General features: G+C 50.1%; 1 protein-coding gene and 1 non-coding gene across 2 annotated transcripts in view; both read left to right on the top strand.

Moving 5' to 3' along the window:
* The window catches only part of FA2H (fatty acid 2-hydroxylase), a 45,535-nt gene that overhangs the window by 6,359 nt on the left and 16,087 nt on the right, over window positions 1-23,089 (top strand). The window contains exon 2 of the mRNA XM_011379923.2: window positions 17,344-17,436. Coding sequence (XP_011378225.1) covers window positions 17,344-17,436 — 93 coding nt within the window. The remainder of the gene's footprint in view (window positions 1-17,343; window positions 17,437-23,089) is intronic.
* Window positions 4,123-4,241, top strand: LOC111731505. Its single transcript, XR_002777174.1, has one exon. It is a non-coding gene; the product is annotated as a 5S ribosomal RNA (ribosomal RNA).

Here is a 23,089-nt window from a genome sequence, read left to right as displayed (position 1 = left end):
GTCTGATTCATCTGGGTTTCTCTAGAACACACTAGCACACTGGTGCATGCCAACAGGAATTAATAAAGGTTTGAATACATGAGTTAATGAGCTGCTTGGAAAGCTGAAATGTGTACAAAATTGCAAGGAAAAGTGGTGGTAGTAGTACACACAAGATACTTCAAGAATTAAAATGTAAAAAAAAAAAAAAAAGCCCTTTCTGGTTTCTTCTTTGCTGGCCACAAGGTTTGGGAGTTGAGGGAAAGGATGGAAGGCTATCAATTGAGTCACTCATATCTGCCTTTGCCCTAAATTATTTGCAGCCAGAGAGAGTTGGCAAAACATTTTCCATACCAGGTTCCATACCCTTGCCTGTGAGCCCCCAACAAGGGAAGAAGTGAAATTAACTATAGAAAATGCCAATCGAGAGCCCTCACAGCTCTCAGGGATGTAACCAGTCCCCATGTGGCTGTATGTGTCTGGATGACATACATAGGTAGGACCCAGGTTGCCTAGATTTCCAGCTCTGTTTACTCTTTCCTGTGTCTTTTCATACAGATTTTCTAAAGCATAGAGTCTCAGAACAGTGGTTCTCAATCTTCTCTAACTGCTGCTCACCTAGGAAGACCCTAATGACCACTCCACCTGCTCTTGCTCTCCCATGGAAAAAGAGCTTAGTCATGAAAATAAAATTGGGAAGCAATGAACTTGATGCTAACAACACTCAATTTTATTATTGAAAAATATAAACCTCATACTCAGGATTTTTTGTTGTGAAACATTGCCCCCAAACATAATTATCCAAATACTTTGTTTTCTTACCTTGATCGTATATTGAAAGATATTTAAATAGCAGTACTAGATAAGCAATTTTGGGGGGATTTGTTTTAATATATTTGAACTATGATGCATACAGAATATCTTAAAACCATGTTATAGGAAAACTAGTAGCCAGAAATTCCATTGATGCAAGTCCATGTGACTACACTCTGAGAGTGAGCCATGCGATCTACAGCGAACTTGGTAGATAATTCCCTAATTAGTGATAATTTCTTTTTTAAAAGGAATAGAATTGAAAAGGAGTAGCGTTCTAGTTCTCTACATTCTTCTGTGCCCAGTGGAATGTTTTCAACATTGCTAAACATTGCATGATGCTCAGATTTCCCACTGGAAAATGGAATCGCCGTGTTTAGGGATCTCTAGTAATGGCTAGTTTTAGTTCATAAATTTCAAATGTTAATAGTCTATAATAACCCACTTAGTTGCTAATAGTCTCCAGTCTCATGTAATGATAAAAGTCTATGAAACAGGCATCATTTATCCACAAAGATCAAAGAAAAGAGACCTCAAATTTTTAAGTCAATTCAAGGCCCACACTTTGAGACTGGCTGCCATGGAGGAATAAGGAGCACCTACATCGGGCTGATTAACTATAGCTTCCATGATCTTGTATTTCCCCCAAACCCGGGAAAACGCCAGGCTAACCTGATTTAGTGGTCACTTTTTCTTGTTCCAGTCACAACCCTTTGGGGTGCCAAGTGTAATGATTTATGCAGGTTAGAGACAGAGGGCCATAAAAAATTCAGTTGTTTCTTGGACCTAAGTAAGAAAGTCCTTGACTCCTAGCATAAGAGGTCACTTAAAGTGAACCTACTTTAAATGAAGATCAAAATTTCATAGAAAATGCAGTGGGGGTCAGGAGAGGGAAATTGATTACCCTTAAAAATGAAATGAAAATGTATTTTTTTAGTTTATTTTCATCTAACAGAAAAATTCAGATTGCAGTTGCACACTGATTTGTAAATTGAGCAAATAACAAATCAAATAGTGTTGTTTTTGTGCACGTGGGTGGTTTTTCTGATAAAACTGTGAAAGCACAATGTGACATTCCAAACTTTGCATTGGCTGTTCATAGCATGATCCTAAAGAGAGTCATTTAAAAACTTTTTTTCAATTACAGTTGACATTCAATATTATATTAATTTCAATATTATATTGTACAGCATAGTGATTGGACATGTATAACTTACAAAATGATCCCCCCGGTAAGTCTTGTACCCACCTGACACCGTACATAGTGATGACAATATTATTGATTATATTCCTTATGCTGTAATTTACATCCTCATGACTATTTTGTAACTGCCAATTTGTACTTTTTAATCCCTTCACCTTTTCCATCCAGATCCCCCTTTCCTTTGACGACCATCAGTTTGTTCAGAAAAAAGGTCATTTTATCAAGAGTATTTATTTAAGGACTAAGAATCTCTCTTGATCCTTTGATAAACAGGTCATTCTCTTTTGAAGGGCCTCATCCTTTTTCAGTTGTCTGTGTTTCAATGTTAAATCGCCTAACTTTGCCAGATCCTTATTTGGCAATGGAGTTGTGAATAAAACAGGTTTTTTGTCTCTTTCATTGACCTGAAATTTTTTGTACTTTTGCATCGATTTTCCATTTTACTTTGCAATCAGTTCGTATTTTGTTCTATTGGATATTGTCAGATGATAGCAGCCTCGACCATCACTTTTTTCTTGGGGAACTGGGGAAATTTGGGGTCGGTGTTTGAGCAGGGACAAAATTTATAAGTGATCAGTCAACTCACGAATAGTTGCATGTTAGGGTGGTTTTTGCTGTCTTTTGCAACTTGAATCTTTGGGGACTCAGATCCAAGAACCCCGGATAACAATGAGCCTGGAAGAACTAATAGTAACACCTATGTTTATATAGCGATTCACACTTTTCAAAGTATTTTCCCACTGATTTCTGCTTGAACCATTAACATAGGTGAGGCAGATGTCGGCTCTCCCATTTCACATGAGAAACCTGTAGCCCTGAGAGATCCTGGAATCCGGGTCCCCAGGTGCCCAGTGTTTCCATGGCACATCCATTAGAGATGAATCGAAGGCATGAGGTTATACCGTGGTGGATCTTTTTCTTATTGATTTATAATGACTCTTTATATATAAAGTGTATTTTTATATCCTTTTTTCCCATCGTATGTATTACTATTTGTCCTCCAGTTTTCCCACGTCTTTTGACTTTAATGTTTCTTCTTCATCTGAATCTTTAAATTTTCCACATAAAGATATCAAGGTTTGTTATTCTTAAAAAGACCACCTCTACGTTAAGATTTCATACCTAAAACCAAAAATATTTTAGTATCCTGCTAATAATTTTATGCCTAATATTTTAATATTATTTGTTTGTTTTTGTTTAAATGTTTTACGTACCTGGATTTTTTTTTTTTTTTTTGGAATGAGGAACAAAATAGAGATTATTTTAAGCTTATATTTTTCCAAATGACCAACTGGTTATCCCAGTAGAATTATGGAATAATCTATTTTTCCTACTGATTTAAAAAACAGTCATACATCAATCACACATCAATTGCCTGGGTTTCAGTATTAAATCACCTCATAGTCACAGATATTTTGGTCTGTTTTGGATTCTATTCTGTATCAATGAAATCACTCATTTTTTAAATTAGGTTTTAGCCATTAGATTTTTCTTCTCCTGTTCCATTCCAGCCAGGATTCTGCTCCCACCTGCCCCCCTCGAGAAAGCAAAGAGCAGGCCAGGAGCAAGCAGCGTTTCTGGGCCCTGTTGCTGGCCTTAAGGACATACAGTGAGTCTGACTGACTTTCAGAGGCTGGGGCTGCCCAGCCTGACCTGGCCCTGAGGTTGTGTGGCTGGAGCAGGAGGAGCGGCTCAAGGAAGCCCACGCAGGCGACAGGCCCATGGGAAGGTCCGAAGTGGGTGTCCAAGCGGTCATGGAATGGTAGCGATTTCAGCAGGGAATGTAGGGGTGGGGAGGGGTGAGGAGAGATGTAGGGGGAGCATCTGGAAGCAGCCTTGCTGCTGGAACTCAGCACGTGGGTGGGTCCTGTGTACATTTCCTGCACTGTGTCCACAGCCTGTGGTTGGAAGAGAGGCCCGCGGGTCAAGTTCTGTGTGTGTGTGAACAGCCGGCTAGCAGAATAGGGAAGTAGCCGTGCTTGCTAACAGGAAACCTGCTGCCTCTTTGTCAGAGCCCTGTAAATCTCAAACTTCTTGTCTCTCTGGCCAAGGGAACTGCATACTTATCTCCCACCTTCCTTTCAACAAAATCAAATGAGGAGCTTATATTAAAAATAGATTCCTGGGTCTACGGCCATGCTACCCTGAACAAGCCCGATCCCATCTGATCTCGGAAGCTAAGCAGGGTCGGGCCTGGTTAGTACTTGGATGGGAGACCACCTGGGAAGACCAGGTGCTGTAGCGTTAAAAAAATAAATAAATAAAAATAAAAAATAAATACAGTCCTGGGACTTCCTGAGATGATGAAAATGTTCTTACACCTTGATTTGGGCATTGCCTATAAGGAGACATATAATTGTCAAAACTTATCAAACTATATACACTTATGACTGGTAATTTTTTACTATATGAAAATTATACCCAGTTTTTAAAAGGAAGCAAACAAATTTAACACACATTTAGTAATCACTCCTAAGGATATGACCCTATGATTGAGTTAGACACCAATATATACAAGTCTTTAAAGATTGCTTTTAAAAAGAAATAGAATGTGAATGTTAGGATCCAGGTAGTGCGGATATAGGTATTCACGGCGAGAATCCTTCAGCTTGGCTGTTTGTTTAAACTTCTTCATAATTAAATGTTGGAAAATATACTAAGTAGTTTCATTGTGGACATCACTCACAGATGTGTTCTTAAAGGGCCGAGTGGGAAAATAAATAAAACAACGTAAGAGCATGTGAATTAAAACAACAGAAATCGATTCTCTCACAGTTCTGGCAGCTAGAAATCTGAAGTCGAGGGATCAGTGGGGTTGGTTCCTTGGAGGCTGTGAGAGAGGATCTGTTCCATGCTTCTTGCCTAGCTCCTGGCGGGGCTGGGAATCCTTGGCTTGTAGATAGAGCACTTCAATATCTGCCTCCATCTTCACAAAGGAGCACCGGAGAACTGTGTTACATTCAGAAAAATGACTCGTAGTGACAAAGATTCCAATATTGAAGACGAGTGAACAGTGTGATGCTTCATTTGAGTGGAAAAGAAACACATGTAACTAAGCTAAAGAATTAATTAGAATAAGGATATAATTTTATATACGTATATAAATAGATTCTTGGGCCACTCTCCAAACCTGTAAAATCAGAATCTGTGAAGGCAAGACTCCAGAAATCTGTATTTTAAACAAGCACTCTGTGTGACTCAGCAGCACCATAAAGTTTATAACCCACTGTCCTAGAGGGCTAAGGGCAGAGGGAGAATCGAGATGGGAAAAGTGGAGGCACCAAAAGTGGTTTGGTGAGCAGGTCTCTTGGGATTACTAAAGATCAGCACCCCAAACTCGCAGTGTGGGGCTTGGCACAGAGTACGTGTGCACTGGGTGTTAACAGGGAGTCTACCCTGTGGCCTCGTGAGAGAGAGTAGGGGCCTGGGATCTGCAGCCTGAGCCCTCAGTCTGGGTCCAGCTCCGTGCCTCATTAGCTGTGTGACGTTGTACGAGTCATTTACTCCCTCCCAGCTTTCGTTTCCTGATTTCCTGCAGGATTTTGTGTGGCTACAATGAGATCACGTGAGATCTGTGAAACAGAACGCGTAGCTTACACTGAAACAAGATGATTACCAGTCCTCTCAGCCCTAGCTCCGGCCGAGAACATGTCGATTCCAGGTAGATGGCGAGGGATAAATGTGTTCAGAACCTGGGTTGCTAAGTGCTCAGACCCTCTTGGGCAAGGCCACTCACCCCGCTGGAGGAGCTGCAGAGTGGTGACATTTTCATCTCTCAAGAGTTGCCCCTTCCACCAGCCTGGGCAGGTGAGGTCTGCACTAACCCGCTGCCCTCATTCTGTCTTCCCCTGGACAACTGCAGTGCTGGGGACACTCACCCTGGTCAGGGACAGTCTCCAAAAATGAGACTGGCAGAGGCCCTAAGGGTATGTGGGGCTGCCACCTTTTCCTTATCATTCCTCCTTCTATTCAGTCACAAATGCAGTGGACATCCCCTCATGCCCAGACCGCTCTTGGTGCTGGGGATACAAATATAACTGGTCGTTGTCCTCTGAGGCGTACCTACCAGTGGAGGGAGGGAGACAGGATAACTACAGGTGGTGGCAAGAGCTACGACAGTGTGTGTGTGCGCGTGCGCGTGCGTGTGTGTATATATCTCTGTGTACATATATATCACATATAACAGTAGATAATATATTTTAGAGCAAAGGGCTGCGACAGTGGCAGCTGCTGCTTCTGATTAGCGGAGTCAGAGAAGGCGTCTCTGAGGATCTGACATCTGATGGATGAAAAGGAGTTGTCGTAAGAAAAACTGGGTTAAAAAATATTTCAGGTAGAGAGAAGGCCATATATAAATTCGGGGTGGGGTGGACACAAGTGCAAAGGCCCTGGGGTATGACAGGACTTGGTGACATCAAGAATCCAAAAGGAGGCTCTGGTGTTGCTGAAGCGTTGCGGGTGAGGGAGAGCATAGTGTGGGGTAAAGCCGGCGGGGTGAGCTGGAGCCCTGCCTCAGTTGAGCTCATGGGTCATTGTAGGGAGCTTAGATTATGTTCTGAGGACAGTGAGCTGGGGAATTTTAAGTAGAAGGCTAGCAAAGTTGGTCTGTATCTTATTAGGGCATCCTGGCTGCTGTGTGGAGGGCACATTGGAGGGGGTCAAGCAAGAAGAGAGCTCAGAGGCCACTGCTGTTGTCCAGGTGGGAGGTAGCCTGAACTGGGTGGCCGTGGGGATGAAAGGAAATGGATGGAAGTTGGAAATGTCTTGGAGGTAGGACCACTAGAACGTGCTGATGGATTAGACGTCGGGCCTAAGGGAAAGAGATGTTGACTATGGTGCCAAGGTTTTGACCTGAGCACCAGGGTGGTTTGATTTATTGAAATGATGAATCCTGGGTTGGGGGCCCAGGTTTGGGATGGGGCAGAGTTCACTGGGTCCACATTAGGTTTGAGATGCCAAGAAAACACTCAGAGATTTCAAATGGTGATTGAATGGATGAGTCCAGGATGTGTTCTCCAATAGGGTAGCCACTAACCACATGTGGCTATTTAAATTTAAATTAGTTAAGATTAAATGAAATAAAAATTCAGTGTCTTAGTCGCACTAGCCACATTTCAAGTGCTCAGTAGTCACACGTGGCTAGTGGCTACTATATTGGACGCACAGTTGAGAAAATGTCTATCGTTGCAGAAAGCTCTGTGGGACAGTGACGGTCGAGAGCTGTGGCTCAGAGGAGTCACGAGGCATTTCTCTCTGGGATGACAGCATCCTAACTGGATTGCTCTGGCCAAGGAGGCTGGTGTCTCTGAGTCATTTACGTCATTCACAATGGCTCCTTTTTTTCCTCTCCGCTTGACCACACCAGACTGTATATCCGGTGATGACCTGTGACCACGTCAGAGAGGCACTGACCACCCAGAAGGAGCACTTGCCCTAGGGTGGTTCAAGGACATCACCCTCTGGGGTTGAAGCACCGTTAGAGTGATGAGTGTGAACACGATGTTTAATGAGTCTAAAACGTGGAGTAGAGACGGTTAGCTCACAAGGTGACAACAGTTCTAGGGCCAACCGCATAGACTTGGCTCGGTTAAGATGTGCAGGGAGATTGGAGGTTGCCAGGTTAAATGAGAGTGGAAAAGAAGGCACAGGCTCAGTCTTGTGTTCTAGAACCACCCATGCTACTGGAGACCAGCCAGTCAACCTCTCTGAACAGAAACGTCCTAAATTATAAATGGAAGGAGAGTCCACGTCTGGTCAGAGGGAGAGGGAATTGATTGAATCAGTGAAAAGAAGTGGAAGGTATAAGGCAGGTGGTTTTTTTGTTGTTATTATTTTGTTAACAAAACAATTCAGTGACTTACACTGTTTTGGGCAATATAATCATCGCTATTTTGTAGGTAATGATGAGGACAACGGTTATTTCTCTTTCTTAAATTATTGGAATATAAAAGGAAAATTTAAGAATATTGGTTCTGGAATTGTGATATACGAACTCACGTGTACATCAATGCTCTTGTCTTTCCCTTTAAAAAAAAAAACAGCAAAATACAGTGTTTGGGAGATAATCCTTACAAACTGGAGACAGAGATGAAATTTGTTTTATTCCGAATGTTAGGTCATTGAGGAGATACTGTATTTTAGGTGGCCTAAGTGTATTTTTCTGTGGCTGGCACATTCCATGAGCCTACCTGTGGCACCTTGAGGTCCGAGTCCCGACAGACTGCAGCCGAGAAATGTCCCATCACACCTACAGAAGGGCAAAGCTTGAGGGACTCGTGTCCTGCAAGCTACAGATGCGGCTCATCAGAGTTGAAACTCCGGCCCCAGCCCTCCAGCTGCTGTGGTGCCAGGCGGCACTTTGTAAGGCAGGACCGAGGGGACTGTCTTGTCTGGATCCCAGCATCTCCTGAGTAAGAGAAGTTGGTCATATCTTGGGCACACGTTTTCTACTCGTTTTCTCTTTTCTTTTCTTCTTCCTACCGTGAATACTGGGCTAGTGACCCGCAGGGCTAATTGCCTCGCAGAGACTCTGGGTGGGCGAGGAGTGGGTATGCTTTTGGGGTTCCGTGGCTTGTTGCTCGTCAGGTATGATTTTTGTTTGTTTGTTCAGTTCTTATTTTTATACATAAAAGGGTTTATTTTAAATGGTTTAAGGATAGGAGAGGCCACAGGACCTGGTCGGGCCTGGCTTCTGACTCGGACCTCGTCAGGGAGAGGGTGGCTTATTAGAAATTGAAGCAAGCAGCTCCCGCTGTCTGCATTTGAACCCAAAATTTCTGGCTACTGGAAGCAACCAGCTCCGAGGAGGCTGCTCTCTGAGGGTGCAACACAGAGGCTTCTCCCCAAGGAAGACTCTTGGTGTACCTGTGTCTCCAGTACCTTCCTCTTCCTCCTGGGCCTGCCCCTTCCTACCTGCCCAGGGCCCGGGTCACTCAGGCATGCTGGGACACCTGGAGCCCCCTCCGCCTTCTTAGCCTCCATGGGGTGGGGGCAGCTGTACACGGGGCCTGGGGCATCATCTCATTTCAGAAAAGGGTTTTCAGGCCAAACGCAGGGATAAAAGGCCATCTGTCCATCCCTCGGTGCCCAGCCCCAGCTTTCCCGAACAACATTCCTTTATGCCCGCCTGCCCGCCTCCCGCGGCCCCCGCCCCTCAGCACACTGCCTCCTTTCACCGCCTCTGTGGTCAGCTTGTTTGTTTGCTGTGCAGAGTGCAAGCTTTTTGTTGTCTTCTTCTTTTCTCTCCCCCTCGTGCGGCCTCCAAGCAAACCCTCTCTGGGGGCACTGCGTCTGGGGCGCCGAGGAGGGCTGGGGGCTAAGGCGGAGTCCATGCCAGGGGCTCGGGGGCACCCCGTGGCGTCTTCCCTGTCTAGGGCAGAGGAGGGCAGGGGAAGAGACTTAGTGGGGGCAGAACTGTAAGTGGGCTGCTGTGTGGTTCGCCCAGCAATTATTTGAGAGTTCTCGAATCAGTGGCTTGGTCCCCCTGGGCCTCAGTTTCCCCCATCTGTGGAACACTTCCTGCCAGTCTCTCAGAGAGAATTGTGTTGATACCAGTGAGATGCCAGCTCCACATGTGAGGTGGCAATGTTACTCGCCGGGGAGGTGGCATGGCTGTCCCAGGAGGCACATGGTTTGGAGGGGGAAAGCAAAATAAGCCAAGAGGCTAAAAAGGGCTGCCGTGTGCCTCACCCCCCAATTCAGCCCACCACCCCCCCATGTGCACCTCTTCCACATGGGGAAAACTGAGGCGACTTCTCGGGCCCCGAAGAAGGGGAACACGCCAGCCCTCGCTTCTGTACAGGAAACGAATGCCTCTCCCTTCAGGAGCTGTCCATGTGGGCCGCCACAGGCCCGGTAGGGTGGCTGTGTTAACTGCCAGAGCCTGGATCCTGCCACACCCTCAGCGTGGGACGAGAGGCGGAGTCTGGCCTCCCCATCTCCCTGGATGCTTCCCTCAGCTGCTCTCTTCCTGGTCGAAGTCCTTCTTCTGTGACTCTGCCTCGGTCCCAGGGGAAACCCGTTCGGGCCTCGTGTTCGTTTGCTAGCGCTGCTGTAACAGAGTCCCACAAAACCGGGTGGCTTAGGCAACAGAATTGTATGTGTCACAGCCTGGAGGCTGGAAGTCCGAGGGGTGTGGGCAGGATCGGTTCCTCTGAGGGCTGTCCCAGGCCTCTCCCTAGCTTCTGCTGGTTCGCTGGCCGTCTTTGGCGTTTCTTGGCTAAGGTCACATTCTGAGGTGCTGGGGGTTAGGACTTCAGCATATAGATTTGGGGTGAAACAGGCCTCTGCACTGGGAAATGAGGCCTTGGAGGTCACCTCTGCTGTGCATGGCCTGAGTCTCCACTGGGAGTCCTTTGTCCTCGTGGGTTCTGTCTTCACTCCAGACACAACGAGGAGAAGAGAACCAGTAAAACCAGCAGCCGCCATCCACTTCCGTTCCCCGGCCTGCTGCTCGTCTCAGCTGGATTAGAGGGAGGAGGAGGCCTAGGGTTGCCCCGCGTTAGGAGTCGCTGGGGCTCAGGTCCCCCTGGAGCCAGCCGGTCACGCCGCCCCCTCAGGGTCTTGGTGGAGCTGACGCTGCAGGCCCGGCCCACGTGGGTGCAGCCTGGGCGTCCGTCTGGATTCCTGGCTCTGGGAACTGTGCAAGGGAAGAAACCCTTGTTCTTACCTGTCCCCGTCTATCCTTCTCTATGGCTGCACCAGGGGCAGGAGGGCTGCTGCTCGCCCAGATGTTTCGGTCTAGCAGACCTCGGGCTGTGTTTGTGTCCAGACAGGTGGGTTTGGTCCATCTCATTTGTTTGTTTTAAATGCAAGTCAAATTTTAAAATTTGAGATTTCATACAAAAATCTAGTAGTGTTCCAGTTTTTCTTAGAAATCAGAAGGTCTGACAAGACTGGGCCCCACCCTCACTTGACCCAGGCCTCAGGCAGGGCCGCCCCCTCTTAATGGGGCCTGACCCTTCCCGTTGACTGCAGTCCACTCAATGTCTACAGTCTCACTGATCTTAAGGCCAAGTGACGATGACCACTGATTACTACACCTGCTCCATTTCTTTTTCCCTCTGTACCAACATCTGTAGCAAAAGGGTACCTCATGATTTCGGTTGTTGGTGCCTCATGGAGATGAAGAATATTCCTACATGTTTATTATGGAAACAAAATGGGTCTGTAAGAGGAACCACTCCCTGCCTGCCTCACTCATTGGTGTCAACCTTCGAGGGCAGAGCAGGAACTTGGGGTGCCCCTGCCAGAGAGAAACATCTCGTTGCAAGAGGAAGATCCTCAGGGCACACAGCAAGTTCATAGTGGTGGCTGGTTGAGAACTATACCCCTTAGTTTAGAGCTGAATTGCATTGTCTAAAACTAGACCCTGGCCCTGTATCCTTCCTTCTGCCTCAGGCTGCTCCTGAGTGAGCCTCCCTGAGGGACCGGTGTGCTCGGTGGACTGGCTGGAACCTCAGGGAGCTGGCAGGGAACAACTCCTGGGTGCTCTGTGAGTTTGGGTTTGAGCATGCCGAACTCAGTGTGAGAGAGGAGAGCGGAGGACGGACCCCGGGAGAAGGGGCGGTGGTGTGAGTAGCATCCTCTCCATGAGAGGAGAGCTGTGGCTTGGGCTGACCTGAGAGGAAATAATGTTTTATGACCAGCCAGGAAATGGCACTGTGCTGGGAGAAACTAGGGTTGGTATTCCTGTTTCGCTGGCTTCTCTCCCCGCGGCCTTGAGCTGTAGCTGGGACATCTAAGGGGCTCAACATGCCTTGCTAGCTGCCTCCACCACATTGCCCAACATATCCAGTGGTTCTCAGCTCAGGATGGACAGTGCCTGCCTACCCAGCCTCCTTGGCAGAGCGTATGGTCCTCTGTGCAAGTACACAAAGGTTTAAGGAGGTGTCGGGCAGTTGTTTACTTCCTTGCCCTGCTCACATTTGGTGGCCTCCCCAGGCCTGGGCCTCCAGAGGTTAAAAGGCCACCATCTACTCATTAATATATTGTTCAGCAAGTGTTCGAGTGCTGATTTTGTGCCAGCTACTGGGGACCCAACAGTGAGCAAGACAGCAGAGTTTCTACCCTCACGGATCTTGCATTCTAGCTTAGGAGATGATCACAAGGAATTGTGTAAGGAGAGTGAGAGGCTTTCATCCTGAGCACTGTCCTGCCGGACCCACCAGGGCCCTCCCAAACAGCCTTCGGCCTGATCACAGAAATTCTAGCCATGTCCCTGGCCTTCCTCCCCAAGGTGAGGAGGACGAGAGTGGCCAGGATGAGGGGTGGGTCTTCAGCTCCATTCTTGCTGGATAGTCCTGTGTCCCTCAGGTGGACCCTCTAAGAAAACTGTCATCTGACACAGGTAGGTTGGACACCCCAGGTCCAGCCACACCCATTAAAATAGATCGACCAGTATGTCTGACTATAGAATTACTCGCTTCCCTTACCAAAATACTGAAACTTATTTAATCTGAAGGCATCACCCAGAACAATTTTAAAATGCTGGAAAAGAGCCCACATGTTCTTCACTTTTGATGCTTTTTGGGTTTTAAAGCTTCCTTTGGCTTGCTGCCAGGATCAGGAGAGCCTTTTAAATAACGTGTGATGGAAGTTTCCAAGAAACTTTTGTTTTCAAAGTCTTTTAAAGCTTGAGTTGTACCCTCGTTCCCAGGAATGACCTTTACACACATCTGATTCATGCATGCTGTTTGCCTGTGGAATTCAAGGGTGAGCCCGGCTCAACTATAAAAATAAACACTGGGCATGGCAGTCTGGAAAACGCGGCCCAGATCAGTGTGTGTGGCGCAGCGGCTCCGAGCGAGACTCAGTTCTGGAACCCCCTGCCCTCCAGCTTCGGATGTAAGCAGCCCCCCAAGTGGGAATAGGAGACCTTCTTTGGGAGGCTCTTTGACCTGTCTGCATGGGGAGATGGTTTTTCAGATCTTTTGAAATCTCACACCCAGACTCGAGAAACATGGTCAATGAATGACGCAGTAGAGGACACTTCCTTGCCCCTGCGGGTATTTCTGCTCCTGGCCGTGCGGACGTGCTGCTTGTTCTGGCTCTCCTTGAAGTCTCCTCCTGTATTGGAGGTGTGTGCAGTCTTGTGATTGATAACCTGGGCTTCTGCCAGGGAGACTGTGGTCCCAGGGAGGCCACCCAGAAAGGTTTAGAAACCTTGCTTACATCATCATTCTCGGGTTTCTTTGCCAAACGCCTATCACCGATGACATTACCACCTGGTGGCTCCAGGACTCTCAAATTGCGGTTAAGAGGGAAGGAGGAGACGGACAGGAGGAAACAGCTCCCACTTCCCTCCCTTCCTCCCTTCTTTTCCTCGTCCTTCAGGGGCAGCGCGCCCCCAGTGAGGCGGGTCCACGATTCAGGGGAACTGTCTTGAGAGCATCTCTTCCTGCCCCAGGCTGGGGACGACGGCCTGTGGGCCTCCCTCCCGCCCTCCCGGCTCTCAGGAAGGCATCTCCGCTCCCTCACTTTGCCTGGGATGTTTCCAGTTGAATAAAAGTACTGTTTCCATTTTTAGCCAACCTCTCTCTACCAAACGGGATTTTTCGTGGGTTTTAAAGTAAAACCTTAGAACTGGAACAAAGTGCACGTTCGATCTACTTCCTGTTACCCATGGGTTAGAGAGCCCTGGACCAACCACCCTAATCAAAGAGAACAGTTCCGTACAGTTCACGCTCCCAAAATTTTAGGTTGTAATTTTTCTACGTTCATAAATATTTTCAATTAGAACCTATATATATATATATTTTTTTTTAAATGTCAGTGTAAAATTACCAACGGCCCTTCTTTGGGAAGAACCGGCTTTTACTCTGAAAGTATGCGTTTCCTGCCTGTTTGGTATCGAAAATGTCCTTTTATTTACGAAACGCTGCTGATGGTGATTTTAAAAGTAGTTTTATCTGGCAAAATGAAATGCTGGCCATCTCATATCAGTCTAATGTACTCTTGGTTCTGTTCGTGTCTACCCTCTGTACCCAGCCAAAGGGCACTGAGAATATATGGCCCAAATTATTGGAATTTTGACCCTTGTATCTGAGCGCTGTCCTATCCAACCAAGACTGACACTCCCAGATGGTGTGTTCAGTCTCCTGGGCCACCTCTCTCATCTAAGCAGATGTGCTCACTCCATTCGTTTTACATTTCCAAGGAGCATGCGCCCTGCAGAGCTTCAGAGCTTTGTCCCCAGAGCCAGGCCCACAGCCCTGCAGGAGTCTGAGGAGGCCTTGGCTATTCTGCAGAGAACCAGCATTGAAATATGACCCACTCAGGAAATACAAATGGAGCATCTCATGGTATCAAGGGCCTCTCCTCGGCAGCCCAAGAAGAGGAAGCAGTAGTTTCCTGCCCTATTGGCATCTGTCACACCATTGGACAAATAGGATAATTTTCCAAATGTGACAAGAGGCAGGAGATTATAAATACCAACTGAGGCGGTGGAACGCATGGAAAGTTATGATTTTCTACAAGTTGGAAAATGAAGAGATCGTTGCTAGCTAGAATGGTTAGGGACGTGCATGGGGATCGAGAGAATATTCTGGAGTCCAGCTGCTGGCTCCACCTCTCACTAGCGGTGAGACTGCCCGTGTCTAGGTCCCCTCACCTGTCAAGTGGGAATAATAATCGTGCCTACTTCTCATAGTTGTTATGAAGATTAAAGGGCTGGGCACATAGTAAACATCTATGAATATTAACCTCTGTCATCATCCTGGACAGGGTGACATTTGAGAAGGAAAATGCAAGGCGTGTTTAGAAAATGGCAAATGATCCCCACTAGCTAGAGGGAAACATCAGGGTTAATCCAAGGGCATCGCAAGGGAGGTGTTTAGAAATACATGGGAAAGACTTTAAATATAGGGAAGTCAGCGATAAGGCAGCTTGCAGAGGACAATACTATGTTCACTTTTAGGAATGTGGTGTCAGAGGTGACAGCAGGGCTTTTGGGTCAGGCTATGATGTGGGCAGTTGGAAACATTCTCCAGGGGCGAGGAGCAGGGCTAGTGTCAGAGAGAGAGATGTGGGAGAGTCTTCTGAGCTGAGGCTCTGGCACATTACAAATGTGTGTGCCTGGATGAGTGGATGAAGGCAGTGGCTCTGGATGAGGTCCTTATAGGAGGGGATAACTGAGAGAAGAGAGGGTGGCCATGGTGGTGCTTCACCGAGACCACCAGCCCCTGAAGAGGAGGCTGATATGGAGCCAGGGCTTCCTGTCTCTGCAGACTCCCCTCGATGATCCATTTTTCAGGCTTTCTCTGCTTTCTACTGCCTACTGCTTTCCCATTCATCACTACTCTGGGTGTCGAGGTCTCCATACATCTTTTGTGGTCCTCCAGTGAACAGAACTGCTGGTCTATATCACCTCCTGGATCACACCAGCTCTCCACACCACAGCAACAGCAGTAGTCCATGAAATAATCTTCAGGGTGGCCATATGCTAAATGAAGGAGCCTCGTAGTATGGTAGCCAAAAGAGCGGATGGGAGCTGAGTTCCCGTGACCTGAAATATGATGTTGCACATGAGGGCAGTGCGGGCCCTTCTGGCTTCTGCACTGGTCCCATCAGAGCGGCTTCAGGAGTGGAACATGGATCAAACCGTAATACTTAGAGACCCTGTTGTGTCCTAAGAGGGACTTGGGGGAAAGTACATGGCAGGGGGTGGGGTAGTGGATGTCCTCAAATATATATAAGTCTGCCAGGTGAAAGAGAAAGAGCCTGTACAGTCCTAGAGGGGAAAAAAAACAGGAGTGATCCCTGGAGACCTAAGGCAGCCAGCTGAGTGGAAGGGAGACTTCCCCAAGGACTGGAGCTCTCAGAAGAAGGTCCAGACTGGAGGCGGCGGAGGCACAGGCCAGACGGACGGGCGCTTCGTGCCCAGTGCCGGAGGCAGTGATCCTTCCTTCTGCTTCCAGAGGTGGTTTGTGCGGATGTGCCCAGAACAGACCTGTGTCTGCCACTCAGGGATGTCTGAAAAGTGCGACACAGACAAAACCACTCGGTGACAATACGCGTGATAACCCCATCCCTGTTTAGATGGCAGGCCCCAAGATGAAGCTTTTATTTTGTTGAGAGAGACAATGGAGCCGCAACGAGTGGGTTTAAGGAGCCAGGAGAAGGAATGGACCACACTACCTAGGAAACCAGGAGGAAAATAACTATCCAGGAGGGAGGGAGAGACAATAGCTGGATGACTGGAGACACTCCAGGATATTTTGAGGGTGGAACAGAATTAGAAGGGGCAAGATTATTATATAAGATTTATATTGGCTACTTAGGGAGTTTCACTGTATGATATGCGATAAAGTTTCCTCTTCTTTGTCCTTAAGAAATCATCAGAGATGCTTTTCTAAAGAATGCAGGTATTAGCAAGGTGACAAAGACTAAAAATACTGAGATACTTAGACTAAGACAGGCCCATGAAAGCCAGCTTTTATTTGGGTAACACATGGGTTTTCCCAGAAAATGTCAGCATCACTGTCACCGTCGGCTTCTCGTTTGGAAGCAAAAAAATGTAAGAATCGTGGCAGTCGCAACCCCAACCGGCCGCCCAAACAGTCTTCTTGGGTTCTTGTTGATACCTAGCTTCCAAGGCCTCCTCTATGGCCACAAGCACCAGTGTCCTTTAGTCACGGGGACTCAGAGGGCAGCCCCAACCCCCGCTCCCCCGCCCCTCGCCGCCAGTGGCAAGTGCTCTACCAGCCTTCCTGCAAGGAAGCACGAATGTCACCTACGTGCCAGCCCACCCTCTCCAGCCTCATGTGCTGTCAGGGCCAGCTGGGGCCACGTGATCCTCCCAGCACATTCCATTTCCTTCTGACTTTGCCTCTTTGCTGGCGTGATTTAACCTTGAGCCCGTGTGGGCTCTGCCCGTTCCACCCTATGTGTGGCTGCACGGGAGTTCCCAGGGGGGCCGTCTCCCATGCTCCCTGCTGCCTTCCTTTCTTGTGCGCACGTGGACCTAGATGGCCCAGCCTGTGACCCATGGACTCTGTGGAATCACCAGGGACGGAGAGGATGTGATCGTCATCGGGTGTGGCACAGTGAGCTCGCCAGGCGACTCCCCGTGACTCCTTGCCAGCTCATTGCCAGCTTCTTTTCTCTCCCAGATCTTTCTGCCTCTCGTCTTTGCCGAAATTATTTTTTAAGGGAGAAGAAAAATGTAGAAAATAACGCCTCCCACAACAGTATCTACCTGTTTTCAAATGCACTCAGGGTCCTTGACCTTCGCCCATCCTCCCCCACCATGAGACTCTCGCCACTCCTGGCTGCCTCATCATGGGGTGGCTTGCGGCTCTCTGCCCCCACCCACTGTAAATAATCCCCTCATTACTGTCTCTCTCCAGGGTTCTGTGGAGAATGGGGCTGCAGCCTTTGCGAACACTCAGAAGACAGATCTGGCGATGGAACCCAAGCTCAAAGTGGTGGATTGGGACAAGGTAACTGGCACGGGATGGGGTGGGGTGATGATCAGGGCTCCCGGGGCCAAGGAGAGGGTGCGTGGAGTCAAAGGCTGTGGTCATGCACGACGTTTGTCCACGGAAGACGAAGACGGGAAGCAGGTGCCCACAGCGCACACGCGTGGCCTGGGCAGGACAAGCACAACCCAGGCTGCGGTGGGTGCTGGAAAGCTATGCACGAGGAGGTCTGCGCAGAGCCAGGCCTCAAACACCCCAGAGGGAGCGTCCCCACAAGGACCTCTGAAGCCAAGAAGAGCACAGTGCGGGGTCGGCAGGCCCGGGCCTGCCCAGTTTAAGTTGCGCGCAAGGCACAGCTACCCAGGCATCGGCACAGTCACCGGCAAGGGTCACCAGCTTGGGAGCCTGCTGAGGCAGGTGGGGACAAAGCTGGAGCTATCTGCAAGCTCTGTCTGCAGAACCCGGTGACACACGTCTCTTGGCGTTCAGAGGCCAGCGTCTTGCCAGGGTTGGGCAGGCCCCACTTGTTGGTTGGGGGAGTGCTGAGCGCTCCGAGGCGGAAGCGGGGCCGCTCAGTGGAGGTGGGGCCGGGGCTCTGGAGGGAACAGATGTGGGAGCCATTTCCGTCCAACCTGGGTCGTAAGACTGTCCCCACGCCTCTTTGCCATTTCCTCCTGGAAGAGACACAAGTGTGTATATCCATAAATGTCACCTGCCTGTGCTAGATACTGGGACAAGAGACAAACAGGACAGGCCCCGCCCCCAGGCTTGCAGCCTGGTGAGCAAGAAGCACTCCCAAAAAACACAAGTGACCAGAGGAGTGACCGGAGACTCCAGGAAGCTTACTGTTTGCTGGGACCTTTGGTCAGGACTCCTGAGGCCCTGACCCCAGGAACTCGGGGAAGACATCTGTCCTTTGAGAATTGCCACCGCCTCCGATGGACCCTGTCCGCCTGTCGCAAAGACACGAGTTAGTGCTCTCCCAGAGAGGCCAAGTCTGTTCTGTGCCCTTCCCCTTCAAGAGGCACATAACCAAAAGGGAAATCAAAGGCCAGTGAGGGCCAAGGCCAGACCGGGCCACACAGCGTACCCCCCAGAGGGCTCGCCAGAACCTGGTGTCCTGACCTCGATACCTGAGCTTGGCTACAATTGCTTGAGGCCAAGGGCCGAGGCTGGGGGGTCTTGGTACAAATGGCTGACTTTTCTGGAAGCTTTGGGGACTTGGGCTTTTTCTGTAAGGGAAGACAGCCAGCTTGAATGAGACAAGGCCCCTAGATGCTGTGGAGTTAGGATCCTGGAGAAGGAGCTGCAGTGCGAGGCGAGGACAGTGTGGGGATGAGGGCATGACCCGGGAGTGAGCTGTGGCGGGTCCAGCTCCGGGCTCAGGGCCAGTGGATGGAGCCGAAAGGAGCCGTGAAGAGGGGTTTGGGGCCGACCTTGGTGGGCTTGGCTTAGGGGTTGAAGGTTGGAAGGATAATCTTCTAACGAGAGAGCTGATTGAGAGAGCTGACCAGGGCTGGAGAGATGTCCTGCTGTGGGGCGCGTCCTCCTGAGGCCTCCTCGTGGGACGAGAAACCAGGTAGCAGCCCTGCACCCCACACTGCGCCCTACATGTCCCCCTGCGTCCTGGGACCCAGCCAGCCAGGGGCTTGCCCCAGTGCTTGCGGTGGAAGCCACCCCCGCTCCTGGCTTCTGGGCACACCTGTCCTATTTGTCCCACTGTCTCTTTCCACTGCTTCACTGTGTCCATGTCAGAGCGCTGCCCTGGCAGCCTCCTCCACCCTGACCACTTTGGGGACCAGCTGGCTGGAACCAGATGAAACTGGTGTGATTAGAAGGGTTTGCAGAAATTCCTGCCCAAATCGCCCCGGGCATGGGAGTTAGGGCCAAATTAACACTTGAGCTCTACCATGCGCCAGACGCTGTAGGCCAAACGCTTTAAATATATTATCTGATTTAGTCCTCTAGAAAGTAGAAGAGATGCAATGATCAGATCCTGCTTTAACTAATGAGGAAGAGCATAAGCCTCTTGCCCAGAGCCAGTCTGCTGGTGAGCTTAGCACGGCCAGTGCTTACTGACGGCCCCCGCTTCCCTGCCCAGCACCCCTCCATGTGTCCCAGAGACTGTGACTGGGAGAAAGGGTGGCATAAGGGAGGGAAAAGGCTGAGCAGGGGAGAGGGAGGCATCCCCAAAGTTCTGCCGCCTCCCCTTCCCCTTCTCGTGTCTCAGGCTAAGCCAGACACCAGCAGAAGCCCCAGAGGATGCGAACCACTCTGTCCCCTAAGAGACAGGTAGAATTATCCAGCCAGGTGTGTCACAAAACAAATGCAAGGGTGGGCTCTCAAAGCCACCTTGGCACATGTGCACACTACACACACACACACACACACACACCACACACATGTACACACACACACCACACACATGTACATACATACACACCACACACACACATTAGCATTGGGGCTGCTCCGAGCATCCTCAGGGCCTGACAGATGTTGATGTTGGCCATGTGGGTTTAACTTTTTGGAACCTTCAGTTAAGTCACTGGGAACTCACAAAAAGAGCTCCTGGATCAGAACCAGGGCCCTCTTGGCCGGCCCGCCTCTGGGGAGGGCCAACCTCGTCCCTGTGGGTGCGGCCCTGGCTCACCTCCCAGCATTCTGCCCCCGCCCCTGTTCCCTTGGGTCCCCTTGATCCTCCCCAGAGTAAGTGTCTGGAGGGTCTGGCTGCCCAAAGGGGTCAACAGGGACCTCCCGAAGACTATCTTTGCTAGGCCAGGGTCTAGGGTTTTCTTCCTGATCGCCCCCTTGCCCAGAGCTCCTAGCCACTCTTCCGAAAAGCTCAGGAGTGCTCAAAAAATACCCACCCCCAATTCCCGGGGGAGAAACCGCCCTCTGTATCTGTGCGAAGTCAGAGGATGAGCAGGCTGGGCGCTGGGGATGCCACTGGGTGACCGCAGACAGCTCTGGTCTGTTTGTCCCTCAGCGGGATGGAGGATCCTGTGAGGTTGTCAGCGCCATCCGGCGAAGTGTACAAAGGGGGTATCCAGAAGTGAGCTGCCTGTGCAAGGCCAGCCTCTCGTGTTAGGATGAGCAGACTGGGGCTGTGCTTTCGTCCCAAGCACTTAGGTCACACTGGCTTCTTACATGGTGCGTGGCCATCCTTCCTCTGCCTCTAGGCCTCAGCCCCTTCGCCCGCTGCTCCCTGTCCACTCTTATCTCTCTGAACCTCACGGGGTGGGGGGCCTGAGGCCACCTCCCCTGGGTGCAGGAAGGGGCGGGTGGACTATGGTGTAGGGGCCCCCAGTTGGACTGCACAAGGTGGCCTGCAGCTGCCCCTGCAAGGTGACCAAGAGCCCCCACAGACCCCCACACTAGACACCCTGCTGGGCCCCTCACAGCCTCTGTGATGGGAGTTCATAGCCATGGAGGTCCGGGACCAGCTGATAGGAGGCCTCCTGGCCCTGGGTTAGGGACCTTGGGTTGTGGAGCAGGACAGACTCATGTGCAGGTCTCACCCCACGCGTGTACGGCTGAGCATCTGATCTGTCTCCCTGTCTGTAAAGTGAGGTCGCTGCAGGCCGCAGTTCTCAAAATCATGGCTTGTAAAGGAAAACAGACACAGTCTAAGCCCATGACAAGGATGCAGAACACAGTGTCTGAGGATTCTTAACAAGCTTCGTGTCCTCACTCCCCTCCTTACTGGACCCCACTGGTTGGAAGCCCATCTCTGCCTTCCTGGCTCAGAACTCTGCCCTGGAGCTATATGAGTGGACATTTCTTTAAACAATTGCCTTCGCTCATGGCTGTGGTCGTGGGAGGAGCTGCTGGCACAGAGCAGCTGCCCCCTCTCCATACATTTGCTTCTTCTGGGGAGAAGCAGATGCCCTCCCCGCTTGCTGGTCCTGCATCTGGAAAGAGTTCTGTGCCGCCTGGCCCCCGTGCAGCCCGGGAGGAGGTGGACCTGGCCAGTGGGTGGGAGAGAGAGGAGGCCCCCTCCCCAGCTGGCGGCACACTTGCCCTTCCACCCACCCTCTGGGAGCCGGCTGCCCTTTCCCCCTGCCCAGCCCTGTTGCAACTGCATTCCTGGCATAGCCCTGAGAGGCCCTCCCCCTCCTGTTGGGGCAGAGCTGTGGAGCGTGGGGCGGGGGGGATGGGACACACACACAGCTGGCACGAGGTGCTTTGGCCAAACTTACCCCAGACTTACGTGAGCTTCCTGGGACCCAGCCTGTTGCTTGGGGTCTTTTCATTCACCAAAGAATCTCCCACCCTAATTAGCCTACTCCGGAGCAGTTTCTAGGCATCCTTCCTGTCTCTAGGCCTCAGCCCCTTTACCCCAGGCATTTCTCACCCTCATCCATGCAGCCTGGCTTTAGCTGGGCAACCCTGAATGAATCACTTGCTCTCTCTGAGCATCTGAGGTTCCACAGCTCTAAAAAGAAGTTTTGCTGTTGTGAGGATTGCTATGGAAGACCCCAGATGCCTGGGAACTAGAAGTATGATCAGTGGCATGTTCTTCCCTCCTTTCCCTCCTACAGAGGCTGGCAGACCTTTGATGATAGCTTCTCTGTGTCCCCCGAGGAAGTAGAGGTGGCAGGGGGATAGGACCAGGCACCAGCTCAGGAGGAGGAGAGCCATTTGCGTGGGAGGGTTAGCCAAAGTGGCCTCCGCCAGGTACAGTAGGAAGTGAAATTTATCATGGGTCCCTCTCTGAATCCGAAGCTGTCATCTCTTGTCATCTGTCATCTCTTGCCATCCTCCCTTCTCAAGCTAGCTGCCATATTGGAAATGACGAGCAAGTGGGAGGTGTTGAACATATGAGTACCCAGCTGAGAATTTCTCCTTCAGTAATCAGGCCTGGGAGAGAATTGAGAAAGGACACCCTGTAAGTACACGTACCATCTAAATCAAGGTGGAACCCACAGTGAATGTCCCAGCTCCTGAGAGATCGTGTAGAGGATGCTACAGCTGGGGGAATGGAGGCTCCCTCTCCAAGACCAGCCAACCCCATTACGAGAATCACTCGATCCCTCTGGGCCTCAGTGTCCTCATCTGTAAAATGGGGAGGAGGTCAGCAGGCCTGGATTTCTATATTAACATGCAAGGCTAGCTTTACTTCCCCCTAGAAGCGTCGGCGGAGGCTCCGGCGCGGAAGTGTAGGTTTTGGGCTTCGAGGACTGAGGGAGATGTTTGCAGCAAGACAGTGAGCTTTCTTGGGATTCCCCCAGGGTGGCGCTTCAGTCCCAAGGGTGAAGTGGCCCTCCCTAGGCACCAAGGAGGGCTACCTCGCAGAAATGCACTAGAGGCTAGCCCAGACTCAAGGCCGTCCAAGGCCACTGAGCTGGTCACGGGCAGCCTTAGACAGCAAGTCCACCATTTTTATGGTGTCTAGTGCCTGCTAGTCTACCCAGGGAGGAACCAAAGTCATGTGCAAAGATCAGACGGGCAGCAGGTCATCAAACGAGACCACTGTGTTCGAGGGGTGGGGGACGCTGGGTCTGGTTCCACCACACCTATAAACAAACCTCCTCAGCAGTCTAGCTCTCACAGTCTACACCTGCTCTGTCCTTTGTTCGGTCCCCTTCACGATAGAGCATAAGATTCAGGCCTAAATTTATGCTTGCTACTTACCTAGACATTTGTTCCTGGGTCTCAACTGAATCAAGCT

The sequence above is a fragment of the Pteropus vampyrus genome, unplaced genomic scaffold (genome assembly GCF_000151845.1).
Source record: "Pteropus vampyrus isolate Shadow unplaced genomic scaffold, Pvam_2.0 Scaffold379, whole genome shotgun sequence".
Classification (NCBI taxonomy): domain Eukaryota; kingdom Metazoa; phylum Chordata; class Mammalia; order Chiroptera; family Pteropodidae; genus Pteropus; species Pteropus vampyrus.
This window is presented reverse-complemented; position numbering and strand designations above follow the sequence as displayed.